This window comes from Bubalus bubalis, chromosome 16 (assembly GCF_019923935.1).
Source record: "Bubalus bubalis isolate 160015118507 breed Murrah chromosome 16, NDDB_SH_1, whole genome shotgun sequence".
Taxonomy (NCBI): domain Eukaryota; kingdom Metazoa; phylum Chordata; class Mammalia; order Artiodactyla; family Bovidae; genus Bubalus; species Bubalus bubalis.
The window spans coordinates 39,307,259-39,324,583 of NC_059172.1; the positions used below are offsets into that span (position 1 = coordinate 39,307,259).

The window sequence follows — 17,325 nt, forward strand, 5'->3', positions numbered from 1 at the left end:
ACCATCCTCTTGTGCCCCATTTTCTTTTCTGCAACAAGAGGAACTAAGAGGAAAAGGGTGCGGTGGATCTCTTGAAGGGCATAAACAGAAGAAAATAGTCTTAGAGACAGGAAGGAACCTCGTGAAGTTAATTAGAGATCCCATTATTTGAACTGTTAGTATTCCAAGGCAGGGAGTGCTTTACAGTAGTGGAACTGAGCATGGAGACATTGCTCCAGTGTCAGTTAGAACTGGAAAAGAGTCATTCCCAATTTGGAGAAATGTTTCTCCAAGCCGATTAAGAGAGGGTATTTGGAGGAGTCCTTAATCTCCTGTCATTGAGAATTGGGTGGATGTTGGAAATAGTTAGAGGGCTAAAGGTGCCTAAAGTGCTTAAATTTATAACTCTTTTCCAGTGCCTTCGCTTTTTGCAATAGTAGAAACCAGAAAGGTTCTGGTTTCCTTTAGGAGGATTCATTTGCTAGAGTTGAAGATTAAAAATTTTGGTGATCTTCTTTTTAGGTGATTCAGCCACAGTGAAGGAGGGCTTGTTTGACAGATTAACTAAATCTGGACTGTACATAGTTTTCAATTCCATTCCATTCTGTTTGTTTTGTTTGTTTGTTTTCATTAGAAGTGAAAGGTCTTGGCTTATCCCATTAAAAGCACAGAGTTATTAGTAAAAGTTACCCTGGTGGATTTGACATCTGAAGGAAAATTAGAATTTTCTTTAAAATTAGATTTTGAAGAAAGTCAATTAGATTCGTCATGAACAGGTTTGTCAGATTTTGTTTGCAATCCTGAGTTTTGTTCCAATTTATAGGTTTTGGAAAAGCCCTAGGAAATTGCTTGATGAATTTACCTAGTGATTACCCAAGCCTGACCATATAATCTGTTGGTGGGCTGGTTTCCAGGTTGTAATTCTAGAGATATTTCAGGATTTTTTCCAATTAGTGGTTTTCACCCAATACTGGATCTGGTCTTACTGACAAGCATATGAGCCTGCTGGTATAAGTTGATATATTTGAATGACTATATTAAACTCATTGGTGTATGCAAATAAGTGAGAATCTTTGGTTACTTTGAGAAAATCTTTGACTATTTGGACTTCCCTGGTGGCTCAGATGGAAAAGCATCTGCCTAAAGTGTGGGAGACCCAGGTTTGATCCCTAGGACAGGAAGATCCTCTGGAGAAGGAGATGGCACGAGATGGCACCCCACTCCAGTACTCTTGCCTGGAAAATCCCATGGACGGAGGAGCCTGGTAGGCTACAGTCCATGGGGTCGCAAAGAGTCGGACATGGCTGAGTGACTAAACTAAACTATCTCATATAGTTCAGCGTTAGTCCAGGAATACAAGAAGTTAAAGGTTTAGCCTCTGGATACCAAGAATGTTTAATTTTAAAGGATCAGACAAGTTCAGAGGAAAAGGAAGTGGAAGAATTTCAGAGAAAAAAGGAAGTTGCTAGGAGAATTAGAATGGGGGAAGACAGGGTGTAGAGGATACGTAGGCAGAATAGAGAGGACAGAGGAAGATGGCACAGGAGGCAGAGTCTGACCAGGAGGAGCCACAGTAGAGATACAAATGGTGCTGGAGGCAGAGCCTGAGACCAAGAAGCCAAAGAGAAAGAGCCTGAGGATTCAAGAACTATTTTATGTTCCTTTAATCACTTGTTTGCCTCAGTTAATCTTAAAACGTGATAACATTTGGAAACCCCAACATTTGGGAAAATCAAAATAGGCATTCCTTTCAGCTCTTGAAATTTTAAAGCTATTGTAATCTAGTTAAACTTTAAGAAAAAACATTTGGGATTTCAAAAGTTCCCTATGATGGCATAGATATTCTAAACTGTCTTTGGTCAGGTTGGTCCATTTAGCTTGAAATACACATGAAGACGGACTTTTAACATAAAATCAGTCAGAGTCCCTATAGGGGAAAACACATAGAAAATATTTAGATAAGTGGATCCTATTTCTCAGAGGTTTTTCTCTAGAAAAAAAAAAGCAATTTTCAAACAATTCAAAGGGCTTATAGCTCAAACAGCTTAATTCAAACAGCTTGCAATTCAGCCTGCAAGATAATTCCAGCCAGTTTTAGGGAAGCAGTTTGGTCCTGGAGGGGTGGAGCCAAAGACTTTTCAGCCAGTTTCCAGAGAACAGCCCCTAATCCAGGCCAATGTCTGGCAAACAGGCACAGCTTTAGTGAAGCAGCCCGTGTTACTGAAGAAATGGGCCCGTGGCTTTTTGGTCAGCTTCAGTTGAAACTGTCTAATCTCAAATCAGAACACAGTACCAAATGAGTACTTGTATAGTGAATAAAGCCTTAACCAGAAAGGTTAAACCTTAACATAAATCCCCAATGCAAAGAGAGCTTTAAGTGCAAAGAGGACATGAGCTTACATGCAGGAGAAAGAAATAACCTTTAAACTCCAGGGTTAGTGAGAAAAGCTGTGAGCATATGGGCTCAAGTGTGGTTATGGCACCTGTTTACTCAGTATCCCCACAGCCTTCAGGGAGTCTTCTCTAGTTCTTATATGGGTCACCAAAATGTGGATCTAAAATAAATTGACTGCCAGATGTTTCTCCAGCAAAGATGGGCTTATTCACGGTAAGCTGAGAATTGCAATTCGAGATCTGCAACCATGGCAAGCCATGTGCATGTCCCCACACAGCAACAGAAGGAGAATGCTTTCACAGAGGGAAGAAAGAAGCTGCGAGTGCTACAGCAAACAGAGTCCATGGCTTTTCATTGTACAAGTCCTTGACAGGAGTGAGAACTGTTTACCTTGTTGAACTGTTACCATCTTAAGACATAAGAGTGTCCCCTTCTGGTCTGTTTAATTGAGGTTTCTATTTATTATTTTTTAAGATAAGTAATGATTTTTAGTATTTGAAAGACTTTCTAGAAAATAGTGCTTACAAAATGATTTCATACCTTTTATTTTCTTGATATGGTTGGATCAGATAAGTGAAAATAGATATGTATAGACAAATAACTTGTTTTAATCAAAGAATTGACTCTCTTCTCTTATGTTTAGAGGGAGGTGATAGAAATGTGGAATTCATGATGGTGTGGCTAGAAGGTAGCTGGTAGATAAAACCAATTATTATTGACTGATGGACTGATATTGATTTGGATGCAGATATTTGATTACTTACCATATTATTTTGTCCTTGATATCACCCTCCATACTGTTTCTACTTATATGTAAATATAATAAAAAATGGATGTTAACATATTTGGTAGATGTCGTAAGTCTAGGATAGATAGCAAAAGACTTGGATCACAAAGTAAACCCTAAAGTAGAAATTTCTTTTACTGTAATGATGAGTCATGGTCAAAATTATAAATTTAGTCATAGGTTATTAAAATCTCAATTATACATCATAAAATCAGCTTTTGTGGTATGGTAGCAGCTATTTGTCAATGTCTAGAGATTTATAAGAACTATAAAATGGACATTGGTCCTTAGTAGTAAATATGGGGAGAGAGAAGGGCTTCAGAATGTATTTTATAGATAAAAGAACATAGAAAGGATGATAAAAAATGACTTCTGACATTTTTTAAGAAATTAATGAACAAAGAGTAAGTCCTATTGTAGGAAAGTGTTTCAGATTAGGTGCTGGTAATCAGGATTTGTGGTGAGAGAGCCAGATTTAGAGCAGCTCTCAATATTACTTATGGAGCTTGAGGTGATTGGTGATTTTTATTCTTACTTCTTTTAAAAATCTGATATCATCTACTCTACCAAGTGCCAATGCTGAAAAATGGAGACACTACATCCCCAAATGGTGAGGCTGAGGGAGTTTGTTTTAGAAGAGAATGAAATGCCTGGAGGCTATAGAAATACTGAACTTAAGCAACTGGCAGTACTGATGGCAGAGCAATAAAGGTGGGTAAAGTGCAGTCACTTAGTCATTAGACACATATTTGGGGATGAGAAAGAAAGATTCCAAATGGGTTTTAAATATATGTTTATCAGAAATGTGGGAGTGAAAAGACTATGTATTTTTTAAAAAGAATTATTGAGCTCTTATTATTTATCAGATACAAAAATAAGTTTATGAACAAAGCAGACTTGTTTCTGCATTTATGAAGATTACTCTAATGGAAAAAACTGCAAAAAAACGCACATGGAGGCTAAACATATGCTACTAAAGAAAACTTGATATACCTTTAGCCAGATTCATCAAGAAAAAAAACCAAGAGACCCCAAATCAATCAAATCACAAAAGAAAAGTAGACATTACCACCAACACCACAGAAATACAAAGGACTAGAAGAGACTACCACGAGCAACTGTATGCCAATAAAAAGTACAACCTAGAAGCAATGGGCATATTCTTTGAAAGATACAACCTCCCAAGACTGAATCAGAAAGAAATTTAAAAAATATGAACACACCAATTATCAGTATTAAAGTTGAATCAGTAATTTAAAACCTCCCAACACACAAAAGTCCAGGACCATGTGACTTCACAGGTGAATTCTATCAAACATTTAGAGAATAGTTAACACCTATCTTTCTGAAACTACTCCAAAAAATTGCTGAGGAATGAACATTTTTGAACACATTCTATGAGGCTACCATCACCCTATACCAAAACTAGACAAAAGTACTGCAAAAGAATAAAATTACAGGCCAATTACACTGCTGACCATAGGAGCAAAAATCCTCAACAAAATGCTAGCAAACCAATTCTAGCAATCCATTAAAAAGATCACACACCATGATCAAGTGGGATTTATCCTAGGGCTTTCAATATCCACAAATCAATCAGTGTGATATACCACATTAACAAATTGAAGAATACAAATCATATGACCATCTCAGTAGATGCAGAAAAAGCTTTTGATAAAATTCAAGATCCATTTATATAGAAACTCTCCAGAAAGTGGGCATAGAGGGCACATACCTCAACATAAAAAAGGCCATCTATGACAAACACACAGCTAACATCATATTCAGTGGTGAAAAGCTGTAAGCATTTCCTCTAAGATCCGGAACAAGGCAAGGATGCCCATTCTAACCATTTTTATTCAACATTTTTTGTTAAGACCTAGTCATAACTGAGAAGAAAAAGAAACGGAATTCAAATTGGAAAAAAAGAAGTAAAACTGTCCCTGTTTGCAAATGACATGATACTGTACAAAGAAAATCTTAAAGATGCTGCTGCTACTGCTAAGTCACTTCAGTCGTGTCTGACTCTGTGTGACCCCATAGACGGCAGCCCACCAAGCTCCCCAGTCCCTGGGTTTCTCCAGGCAAGAACACTGGAGTGGGTTGCCATTTCCTTCTCAGATGCATGAAAGTGAAAAGTGAAAAGTGAAAGTGATGTTGCTCAGTTGTGTCCGACTCTTAGCGACCCCATGGACTGCAGACTACCAGGCTCCTCTGCCCATGGATTTTCCAGGCAAGAGTACTGTAGTGGGTTGTCATTGCCTTCTCCAAAAGATGCTAGCAGAAAGCTACTAAAGCTCATTAATGATTTCTGTAAATTTTCAGGATACAAAATTAATACACAGACATCTCCTGCATTTGTATACACTAACAACAACTATCAGAAAGAGAAATTAAGGAAATAATCCCATTTACCATTACACCAAAAATAATAAAATACCTAGGCGTAAATCTACCAGGACTTCCCTGGTGGCTTAGATGGTAAAGAATCTGCCCACAATCTGCGAGAACCAGGTTCGTTCCCTGGGTCAGGAATAGCCCCTGGAGTAGGAAATGGCAGCCCCTCCAGTATGCTTTTTTAGAGAATTTTGTGGAGAGAGGAGCCTGGCAGGCTACAGTCTGTGGTGTCACAAAGAGTCAGACACGAGTGAGCAACTAACACACACACAAACCTACCTAAGAAGGGAAAAGACCTGTACTCCAGAAACTATAAGATTCTGATGAAAGAAATCAAGGTTAACATGAACAGATGGAAGGATATACTGTGTTCTTAGATTGGAAGAATAAATATTGTCTAAATGTCTTTACTACCCAAGACAATCTACAGATTCAATGCAATACCTATCAAATTACCAATAGCATTTTTAAAAATAGAACTAGAACAAATTTTTTTTTTTAATTTGGTATGGAGACACAAAAGACTCTGAATAGCCAAAATAATCTTGAGAAAGAAAAATGGAGCTGGAGGAATTAGACTCCTTGATTTCAGACTATACTATAAAACTATAGTAATAAAAGCAGTATGATATTGGCACAAAAACACAAAAATAAAATCACAGTGAGTTAAAGAACTGAATGTAAGAATGTATACTGAAAATTCCTAGAGGAAAACATAGGCAGAACACTCTCTAACATAAATTGCAGCAGTATTTTTTTCCTCCATAGCCTAACGTTATGGAAATAAAAAGAAACAAGTGGGACCTAATTAAACTTAAAAGGTTTTGCACAGAAAAGGAAACCATAAATAAAACAAAAAGACAGCTTACAGCATGGAATAAAATATTTGTGTACAATGGAACTGGAAAGGGATTAATTTCCAAATTACAGAAACAACTCAGACAACTTAATACCGAAAGAACAAATAATCCAATCAAAACATGGGCAGAATACCTAAATAGACCTTTCTCCAAAAATGATATGTAAGTGGCCAATAGGCACAGGCAAAAATGTTTAACATTACTAATTATTAGAGAAAAACAATTAGTAAATGCAGAAAAGGATGAGGGGAAAAGGAACTCTCCTACACTGTTGGTGTGAATGTAAATTGGTGTAGCCACTATGCAAAACAGTATGAAGCTTCCTTAAAAAAGTAAAAACAGAGTTACCATATGATCCAGCAATTCTACTCATGGACATATATCTGGAGAAAATGCTAATTTGAGAAGATACATGTAACTCATTGTTCATAGCAGCACTATTTACAATAGCCAAATCTTGGAAGCCACCTAAATGTCCATCAGCAGATGAGTGGATAAAGATGTGTATGTATACACAATGGAATACTACTTAGCCATAAAATAGAATGAAATAATGCCATTTACAGCAACATGGATGGACCTAGAGATCATAGTAAGTGAAGTTAGTAAAAAAGCGAAAGATGAATACCACATATCACTTATATGTGGAATCTAAAATATGACACAAAAGAACCTACCTACAACATAGAAACAGACTCACAGACATAGAGAAGAGACTTGTGGTTGACAAAGTGAGGGGAATGCTTGGGAGTTTGGGATTAGCAGATGCAAGCTATTAATATATAGAATAGATAAACAAAGGGACCTTACTGAATAGCACAGGGAACCATATTCAATATCTTGTAATGAGCCATATATACAATGGAATATTACTCAGCCATTAAAAAGAATGAAATAATGTCATTTCTAGCGTCATAGATGCACCTGAGATTATCATGCTAAGTGTGGTAAGTCAGACAGAAAAAGACAAATATCATATGATACCATTTATATGTGAAGTCTAAAAAAAAATGATACTAATGAACTTATTTACAAAACAGAAAGAGCCTCACAGATTTAAAGAACAAACTTACAGTTACCAGAGGAAATGGTGGAGGGAAGGGATAGATTGCGAGTTTCGTACTGACATGCACACACTGCTATTTTCAAAATAGTTAGCCAACAAGGACCTACTGTATAGCGCAGGGAACTCTGCTGAATATTCTATAATAACCTTAATGGAAAAGTAATTTGAAAAAGAATAGGTGCATCTGTATGTATAACTGAATCACTTTGCTGTGTACCTGAAATGAACACAAAATTGCTAATGAGCTATGCTCCAATATAAAATAAAAGTTTGAAAAATGCAAAAAGGAAAATAATATTAAAAGAATATATATATATTTGTGTGTGTATATATAGATAGATAGATAGATAGATAGATAGAGATCTGAATCACTTTGCTACCCACCTGAAACCAACACAACATGGTAAATCAACTATACTTCAATAAAAAGATAAATTTTTAAAAAGCAGTTGCTAATATATTGGGTGGAATGCATGAGTCAAAATAGAGGAATCATTTACATGGTTTTGGGGGCTAATCTAGGCATAAAATAATGGTCTTTGGACTAGGACATGAGAAATGGAAATGGGAATAATGGATATATTAAAGGATATTTAGGCGGGAAAATAATCAGACTTGATAATGTTTGGATATTGGGGATGGGATGAAAAAGAGGAAGGAGTCAAGACTCCACCAGACTAGGTGATATTCACTGAGCTACCTACTGACCTCCACACCCATAGCTACTAAACAGCTACACTTGGATGTCTCTCAGCTACCCGAAATACAACACATCCAAAACAAGACTCCAGTCCAAGCCTGTTCCTCCTTCTGTTCCTGAAACCCTGCACTATCATTATCTCTGTTTCTACAGGCTTACCTCTTTTGGCCTCCCACTTTCTCCTCTAAACACCAGCCATACTTAAAGATTTTTAGGTTTGCCATGCTCTTTCAAAGGAAAACCTTTGAAAGTTTTACCTGTTCATTCTGTCTGATTCTCTGTTTTAATTCTTCTTCTAACTTTTCCCTGCTATTTATTTACAAGTTTAGATGACATCTTCTCCAAAAAGACTTTCCTGATTCTCTAAAATGTTAATTAGCTGGTCCTAATTTGTGTGCTGATAGGCCTCTGAACTTCTCCCCGATAGGGCTCTGATTACCTTAAATAATAATTACTTGTTTGTTAATCTGTCTCTGTCAGTCATTCCATGACTTCAACTTATCTCTGGAAACCTGAACTGAGTGATGACATGAGGTAACCTTTCAAGCTATGTTATTTCCAGTGCTCTTACCTGGGACTGGAACAGGTGATAGAGGTTTGATGAAATGGTCTCCTTTGGAGACAACAGGGCAGAACTGCCAGAGATATTAAAGCCTGGCATGGGTTCAACCCATTATTTCGCACACTTACTTCTTCACCTTTTTCACCATGCCCAGTGGTGTTCTAAGAATCAGGACCAAATAAAATAGTTAGATTCCATGCTGTAGGAGTATAAAGTCTCAAAGTGAAATGAGATGCTGACACAGAACCCTGTAGAATGTAAGAGTTATTGCAGGAAAATTGCAGGTGTAAGGAAGATCAGAGATGAGGAGATGGAAGGAGGGAGAGTGAGAGAAACAGAGAGTGAGGATGGGAGAAGAGGAGGAGGAGGAAAAGATGAGGGAGACGGGGAGGAGGGAAAGGAGAAGAAGAAAGGTGTGGGGGAGGAGGGAGGGAAGAAGGACGTTTGGATGGTGACTAAGAAAAGCTTCACAAAATGTAGTCTTGAAGATTTGCCCCAAGCAGAGTTAGTTGCTCCTTTATCTCTGGCAGCCTATATAATTTCCCATTTATGAATGCATTCAACAAATATTTTTCAGTATCAACAATATGTGTTAAATTATTCTTTGTGCTAGAGATACAGCAATGGGTGGTGGGGTGGGATGGACTACCCAGAATCCATACCATTTCTTATCATATTGTAAGATAATTTAGAAATGGTAAAGTATTTCATATATTTAAAAAAATACTATAATAAAATGTGCACTACATATATTTAAGAAATTTAACAATTTTCTATGTTTCCTTTTTGGATTTTTATAGAACTAAACATTACAGATAACTATAATAATCCTTTTGTATAACCTCAGAGTTCCTTTCCTTTCATTTTTCCTTAATACCTTTTGTTACAAAGTTTGTATGTGTCTTTTCTGTCCAAGTTTATATAATTTTCCTACATACTTAGTTGCATTACTTTTATGTTTCAAAATCTACACACTATATCCATACTTCTGCAGCTTACCTTTGGAATATTACATTATTGAGATTTTTCTGTGTTTATATACACAGATCTAATTTATGCATTTTCTCTGTATGAAAGCATAGTGTCTAAATTTCATTGTATGAACATATCATACCATATTTATCCAGTGTTCCATCCCACTGGGAGCTGATTAGATAGACTCTAATTCTCTTTCTGCTATTTCAGTGATTGTGCAGTGATTTTGCATATTTCTATTTGAATATTTGAAATATTCATGTATTTCTAAAAGATGTATGCATAGGAAGGTAATTTCTTTGTCATAAGAACTCATTAAATTCATTAATATGATAGACACCTAAGTTATTTTTTCCACATTGTTGATTTTTTTCCATCTTAATATATTTAACAATCATGTTCCTCTTCTGATTTGTAATACAACCTCTGTATATACAGATTTGTTTACATGCAAGATTTTTTTCTCCGAAACTATTGTTCTGTGGCTTTGCTATATTTATCTTCTCTCTGTGTTTGTTAGATTATTCTTAGTAGTATGGATTTTTAAAAGATTTGGTTATGTGGTTGGGTATCTTTTTTCTTTTTCCTGCAGTGTTGATTATATTAGCTTCTTTAGTTAGAAATGCATAATTATTTTAATGTAATCTTTTAAAATTTATATTTTAATTGGAGGATAATTACAATATTGTGTTGATTTCTGCCATACATCAACATGAATCAGTCATAGGTATTCCCCTCCCTCTTGAACCTCCCTCTCGCCCATATGTCCCATATGTCCCCTCCCTGTTGAATCTCCCTCCCACCTCATGTACTCTTTTAAAGTTTCATGGAAACTTTGTCAGCTTTTTGGCTATACTTTCATTGAGTTTAGAAATTCATTTTGGGGAAAATGACCATTTTCTGTTATTGCAACTTCTCTTCCACAAATGTGGTTGGCTCCTATTATTTTGATATTTATATGTGTCAGTAAAGTTTCATAATTTTCTTTCGTGGATTGACTCTAAGGACTTTTTGGGTTTTTTGGATAACACTAATAGCATGATTTTTTCACAGCCTGTATGTATTTTTATTTTATTTTTGGAGCATAACATATTATATTTGTTTTGTTTTGTTTTTTTCATTTCATGTTGGAGTAAAAAAGCTAGGTGAGGAATAGATAAGCTTCTCAGGTGTTTATCCCAGTTCATAAAGTAGCAGAAATTCTTTACCCCAAAGGACATCAGTCAGTGTTCTGGAAGTTTTTGTAGGCCAACTTAAAATTAGTAAAAAATTCTTCTCTTTTACTTTCTAAATATAGAACGGGGTTGTTGGCTGTCTTGAATGCAATGCACATCTTTTTAAAATTGTTTGCTGCCTCTTGCAGTAGCTCTAGAGCAAGTTCTAGTTTAAATCTGTTTGTCAACATAAATCTGACTCCTTGAGATGCAGCCTCAGCTTCAGTATGGATCACTTGCAGAATTTCATGGAAGTAACTAGAACTGTAACCTTCATTCTGTTGTTCTCTGTTGTGTATGATGTCTTGAACCAGTTTCACAATTTGAGCTGTTGTCTTCTTTATGATATCTTTTTCAAACTCTTCCTCAGAGGGCCCATATACTGGGAACTCTTGAGGGGTGATAACATGTTTAGAATAATTGATAGAAAATGTTTTCTTTGTGCCACAATACTGAATTTTGTTCACAATATTGGGGTGCTGTTTAAAATGCTCCAGGAGAACATTCTCTAACTCAATATCAATATCAGGCCGCTCAGCAGATGCAAGTGTGGGAGGCAACAGAATGGAGATGTTCTCTGACCAGATCTTGTTGAACATATCTCTCAGTTCCTTATCATGTAATTCTTTCCTACAGGGGGACTTAGCCGTCCCTCTGATTTTTTCTAATAACTTATGTTCCAGTTTTACTCTTTGCTCCTTGAAAAGGTCTTGTATTTTCTTTCCATTAATTAGAGCTTCACATTTTCTCATGGTTTCTACTATAAGATCCTCTTTAAGATTCTTCAAATCATCTTTAACTATTCCTTTCCTCTGAGACAAGATATTTCTATCTCTATCTTCTCGAAAATATCTTTCAAGTTCTTGCTTAATGGCTTCATGTTTTTCTACAACTTGATTCTCAACTGAGCTTCTCTTGATCTCTTTAACTTCTCCTTTCTGAATCTGATTAGTCAGCTGATTCTGCAAGTCCAGCACGTGACTTCTCAGCTCCCAGGTCCGGCTCCTGTACACAGTCTCCAGTTCATTCATAGCCATGACCTCCCGAGTGTTCTTGAATCTGAAAATGAAGTTCTCATTCACTAAGGCCTTCCATAAATCCCGTACCCTGACTTTAACTTCTGATATCTTCAAAATACTTCCTCTGGATTCTTCTTTGGCATGCTTAAGAATCCTGCTTTTCAGCTCCTGAACATTGTGGCTATAGCAGGGATTAGGAGGGGCCATTGGGGGAGACCCTTCCCAGAGGTGAGCAAAGTAATAGATGTGGTTCTTGACATCAAACTTAATGACATCACTGAAGTGACACACCCCTGAGCACTGTTCATGTTTGGCTGCTGCGATTGTCATTTCATCCAATATCTCTTGCAGCCACCTTTGCCTTTCCATACTTTGATCTGTATCTATAATTTCTTCTATGTTCTGATGAACAAATAGGCATCTTGGTGAGATATTCAGTTGTTTCATCCTGAGAAAGGCATGGAGAGCTATTTGCAGAATATCTTGTATTTCTGAAAGATCCTTTCCCAAAATATTGATTAGAGTTAAGTTTCCAAGTCCAATAATGAAGGTTGCCAACTCATTTTCCTCATTTTGTGCTTTGTTCATGAGCTCTGAGACTTGCAGTCCTTCTGTGTCCACAACAAGCATAAAATCAAAGCCCAGCTGTTCTCTGAGCATCTCATCCACTTTCAGAAGATGCATGTAGGCACCCCGAGTACGTCTTCCAGCACTAAGGCTCAACTGCAGCCCAAACATTGCATTCAGCAGAGTAGACTTTCCTGAGTTCTGCAAGCCAAGGACAGAAAGAACAAACACACGTTTGTCTCCAAGTTTTTCAGAGACCTTCCTTGTCAAAAACAGCTGCCACCCACCTCAGGGGCACATATGAAGCATCCCCATCCATCAGTTCAATGGGAGCCCCGGATATCATCAGGTCAGCAGCCATTTGGGGAAGGGAAAGAAACAGTGTATTTGTTTGGGAGGAAGCTTCTTCCAAAGCTTCATAGATCTGACCCAGCTCTCTTAAGAGGTGCTCAATTCCCAGGGTGGAATCACTGATTTCTTTGGAAACAGCTTCTAGCTCAGCCTCCCAGCCTCTGAGGGAGTCTCTCTTTGACTGCTTCTGCTTTTCTATTCGTACTTGAGCCAACAAAGAACTGTGCCTCTGGTGGAGCTTCTCTAATTCTGTTGTGGTTAGTTGGTCCATTGACATACTCAGCACCTGCAGAAAGTAGAGCTCTGTGTGCGTCTCCAGGTGGGACTGCAGGCTTTCAAGCAGGGACTTCATCAGGTCGTTAAGGTTAATGACTTTGTGATACTGTTCACAGCGTATCTTGAGCTTTTCCTTCTCAATTTCGTTCTTGTATTGTTCAATGCTCTTTTTCCTTTTTCTTGCAGCTGATGGAGTTCTTTATCCTTCTTACACCAGTCATGCCATAGACCTCCTTGGAGAGGTAGTAACTTCCCCTTTACCTCAGATAATTTTACTTTTCTCAAGATGTCCATAAGGATGTTTGCTTTTTTCCCTGCTTCTTGGCAATCTCTTTGGTCCTCATCAATAATAAACTCATACTTGCTTGCCATGTTGGCCCAGTTACTCAGACTATAAGGAGATCCAGATTTCTTCAACAGCTCTGCTAATGTAGCTGTAATTTTATCAGCTAATTCTATCTTATTTAGATTCTTAATTCCAATTCTCACTTTGTGAGCATAATTCTTATCCATAATATTTTCTGCATTTTCAAACAAACAGATGAGAGGTTTGGGTGAATTCCAAAATTCAAGTAGACGGGAGCTATTCATTATGTCAAAATCAGAAGTTGCCAGGAGGATAACAGTGACTGAGGAGACCTCCTGCAGGAACCTTACCTGCCTCTCGTGTATTTCAGCGTTTCCATGGAGATTGGTGAAGGCAATACAATTTTCAAATCTGTCCTCAGCTCTCCCACCTGGACAGAACCAGCAGATTTCCACCATACCATCTACCAATAGACATCCATTATTGTCTTCCCTAGAATGATGGAGGAAAAAATGGTCATGTTTGCTTTTACTCAGGAGTGAATTCAAAATCTGTGATTTGGAAGTAGAGGCATAATTTCCAATTCTTATGAAAGATACAGTGTGTATAGGTTGCCAACTGATCAGCTGGTTGTTATAACTCCTAATCTTTTTCTCCCATCCTATTTTTTCCACCTCTCTCCAGCTTCTCCTGATTTGCCTCAGAGACCAAAGAGGGAATTCAATTTGGAAATTGCAAGGATTTGGCACCAAAAGTGGGAGAGCAAATTGACAAATGGAAAGTTTGGTTAAAATATACTGTCTTGTAAACTCATCTGCACAGTGAAAAATTGCCATCTGTATGTCCATTGGGTGGATGCAAGTTGGTACTGTAGTTGATTGTGTTTCCTTGACAATAAAAAAGTCCTCAAATGATTTTTCTATTTCTGTGGTTCTCAGTGTCTGGGACACAGTAAGTATTCTGTCTATATTACCTCTGTAAACTTGATATTGCAAATGACAATCTAATACCAAAAGTTTCTCTAGAAAACACAATGGCAGCTCCTCCTCAGTTCTTGGTTGAGTGCCATGGAGGAAGGTCTTATTTATCAAAAGAGAATTTACTTTGGTCATCTTTTTGGGATAATAACTTTCTAGATTAAGCCTCTTGATCAAGTCAGGAAAGTGTTGATTTTGGATTATTTCTTCCTTATTATTGACTAGTTGAGTGTCTCTGTGAGAAGAAGCAGTTTCATTGGGTGTTTTCTTTGACTTAGTTTGAAAGATATTCTTAAATCTCTAGAAAAAAAAAGACAATGATAATGGCTGTTATTTTTCTATATCAAAGGGGTTTCATTGTTTATCATTTATGAATACATGCATATATTCTTTCCAAAAATAAATTGAGTCATTTTATGTGTGAGGCAATAGTATGACCAAGGAATGAAGTATAAAACAGGATCATGCCTTGGAGGGCTTAAAACTTACCAATAAAGTTTGAGAGAGATGAATAAGTAAGTAGTTAATTATATGGCCCACAATACAAGTCTGAGGCCATAAATGGTATAAAGTTCAAAGTGTACTGGCAACACGTTTGAAGAAGTGATTAGATTTTCCTGAGAAGCAAAATGAGGAAAAGCTTTACCAAACTGATGTAACATATAATCATGAAAAGAACATAGGTGGAAAATAAAATTTAAAAATAAATAGAAGGGAACCTACCACAATGTAGGTATTGTGTTAACTGTTTTGCAAGCTATTAATATATTACTGAATGAATGAGATTTTATCACACAAAGGAGTAAGTGGGTAGGGGCATTCTAGAAAAAGAGAACAAAAAACCCAAACCAAATATTGTAAAAGTTGGATATGCTTAGGAAATAGAAAGTAATCTAGTATATATGGACAGAAGCAGAAAATGAGTTTAGTGAGAGAAACTGAAAAGAAAATGAATTGGTTTTTATTTAGTGACCATCAATTTTCATAATGCCCCTATTATTATTATTTCCATTTTGGAGAAGAGTAACTCATAAAAATTAAGCAATGTGCTTGAGAATGGGCAACAGAGACAGGAGTCACAGCCAGATTTCTCTGGGATCTTTCTTTTCTCCAAAACACCTTGGAGACATTTGATGCTAACATGGAACGACCATGCCATGCTATAGGATCTGGAAACCAGCAAACCTCTGAGATTCTGAGCATCCTTTGGTCTAGACACTCCACTCAATTTCAGGGCAAAAATATCTTCCCCAGGGCAAATTACAAACCTTTGACATCGTTAGTTGCCATTTATCTTCATCCAGTCCTGCTTTATTCTCCTGCTTCCTGTTATTTGTCTTTTTTGCAACTTTTTCAGTGGAAGATCCAGTTTTGGAGGGAAAATAGTGTTCATTATTCTCATCATTAGTAAAGCATGGAGTCAGAATTGCAGTGTTGCTGAAGCTTAGCACCTTCCCCACTTACAATCACTAGCTTGGTGCCAGCAGCTTAACATCAATAAGTTCAACATTAGCATCTGTTTCCCAGGAATGACCCAAGAAAAGATATAGGTATTTTATGTTATAGGAATGATTAGGAAATAAGAATAACCATCTCATAGAATGAGAGGTCTTGGGTATAAAAATGACACAGAAAAAATAGTGGTCAAACAAGGAGGATGAGTCAAAGTAACTAGGCCATTGCTGACAAATAGAGTGTTATTTATACAGAAATCTCAGCCATAGCACATGGGGGTCTGCTGAGTGTAGGAGAGTCTTGTGATGGCTCTTAATAATTATATTGTCTTCCTCCCCATACTTTTAAGTTTACTGAGAAAGGAAATCGAAGTAACGTTGTTAAAGAGACTTCCCTAAGGATATCAATTTTTTTCTTTTTTTTAAGAAATGATGCTTTTAAGCAAATGTTTCTCTTATATTATTACCAAAATATTGAGCATCCGGTTTATTAGCACCTCATATTTCTAAGCTTCTCACTGGTTATTCCTGAATCTCCTAGCTCACCTCTAATGATGGTCCATGTGATAATCACTCCTTGGAAAAAAATGAGATTCAGGCCGATTCAAATTAAGGTTTAGTTGAGAATAAGGTTAGTAGCTAGCTAATGACCTACTTATAGCTAAGTAGGAAATCAGCCTGTAGTCAAGACTGTGAAATTTCACCTTCACCATTGTGGAACTAAAGGACACTGGTATTCATATCTAAAAGGCCTTTAAAGTGTCTAGCACAAGAAATGGGGAAAGAAATTTCTACTTTGTGATAAATTTTTTAACACTAACCTTAAAATCATCTGGGACAGGGATGGGGTGCTGAATAGACCACCGACAAAAGAATGATAATGAGGTTGGCATCAGACTCACCATCAGTAAGTAACAAAGACAATTATGTCATCCTTTCCAAATAATGATGTAAAAGGATTTTTAACCTAGAACCCTAACTCCATCCCAGTTACTCTTCAAGTTTGAAAATAAAGTTATTTTCAAAAAACTAACAACCTAGAAAGTTTGCTGTCCATATACCCTTTATTAGGTGGGCTCCAGAGGAAATTATCTAAGAAATAAATGGAAGAATAGAGGACTTCCTTCACTTGGTAGGATACTGGAGATACTGGAAGAATATAAGGATGTGATCAAGATGCACGTGCAAAACAATGACTATGAGAGGTTTCCCTGAAGCAAAAAATAAAAAACTGAACTCCATTTGATTCTGTTATGAATAAAATTTACATATGTATAATAGTATAAATTGTTGACATTCAACTTTTGGAAACAAGCTATAAATTTAAAAATGCAAGATTTTTATTATGATTCAAGCAAGAAATAAAAATTTTTCAGCTTTGACCATGTAAAAGTATTTTAGGGAATTTCAAAGTAGTGCCTTTTATAATGGAACAAAAT

General features: G+C 36.7%; 1 protein-coding gene and 1 long non-coding RNA gene across 2 annotated transcripts; one reads left to right on the forward strand and one right to left on the reverse strand.

Annotated features, from left to right (window-relative positions):
• Window positions 1–1,188: 1,188 nt before the first annotated feature.
• On the forward strand, window positions 1,189–14,369 carry LOC123329770. Its single transcript, XR_006640095.1, has 2 exons — window positions 1,189–3,872; window positions 14,140–14,369. It is a non-coding gene; the product is annotated as an uncharacterized LOC123329770 (long non-coding RNA).
• On the reverse strand, window positions 10,440–15,953 carry LOC123329766 (interferon-induced very large GTPase 1-like). Its single transcript, XM_044929450.2, has 2 exons — window positions 15,701–15,953; window positions 10,440–13,947 (listed from the first exon to the last, which is right to left on the reverse strand). Exon 2 carries the CDS (start codon window positions 12,690–12,692, stop codon window positions 10,941–10,943), a length of 1,752 nt encoding a protein of 583 aa, XP_044785385.2. The 5' UTR covers window positions 12,693–13,947; window positions 15,701–15,953; the 3' UTR covers window positions 10,440–10,940.
• Between the last annotated feature and the right edge of the window lie 1,372 nt (window positions 15,954–17,325).

Excerpts from the sequence above, each read along its gene's own strand:
- LOC123329766 (XM_044929450.2), bottom strand. The coding sequence starts at position 12,692 with ATGTTTGGGCTGCAGTTGAGCCTTAGTGCTGGAAGACGTACTCGGGGT.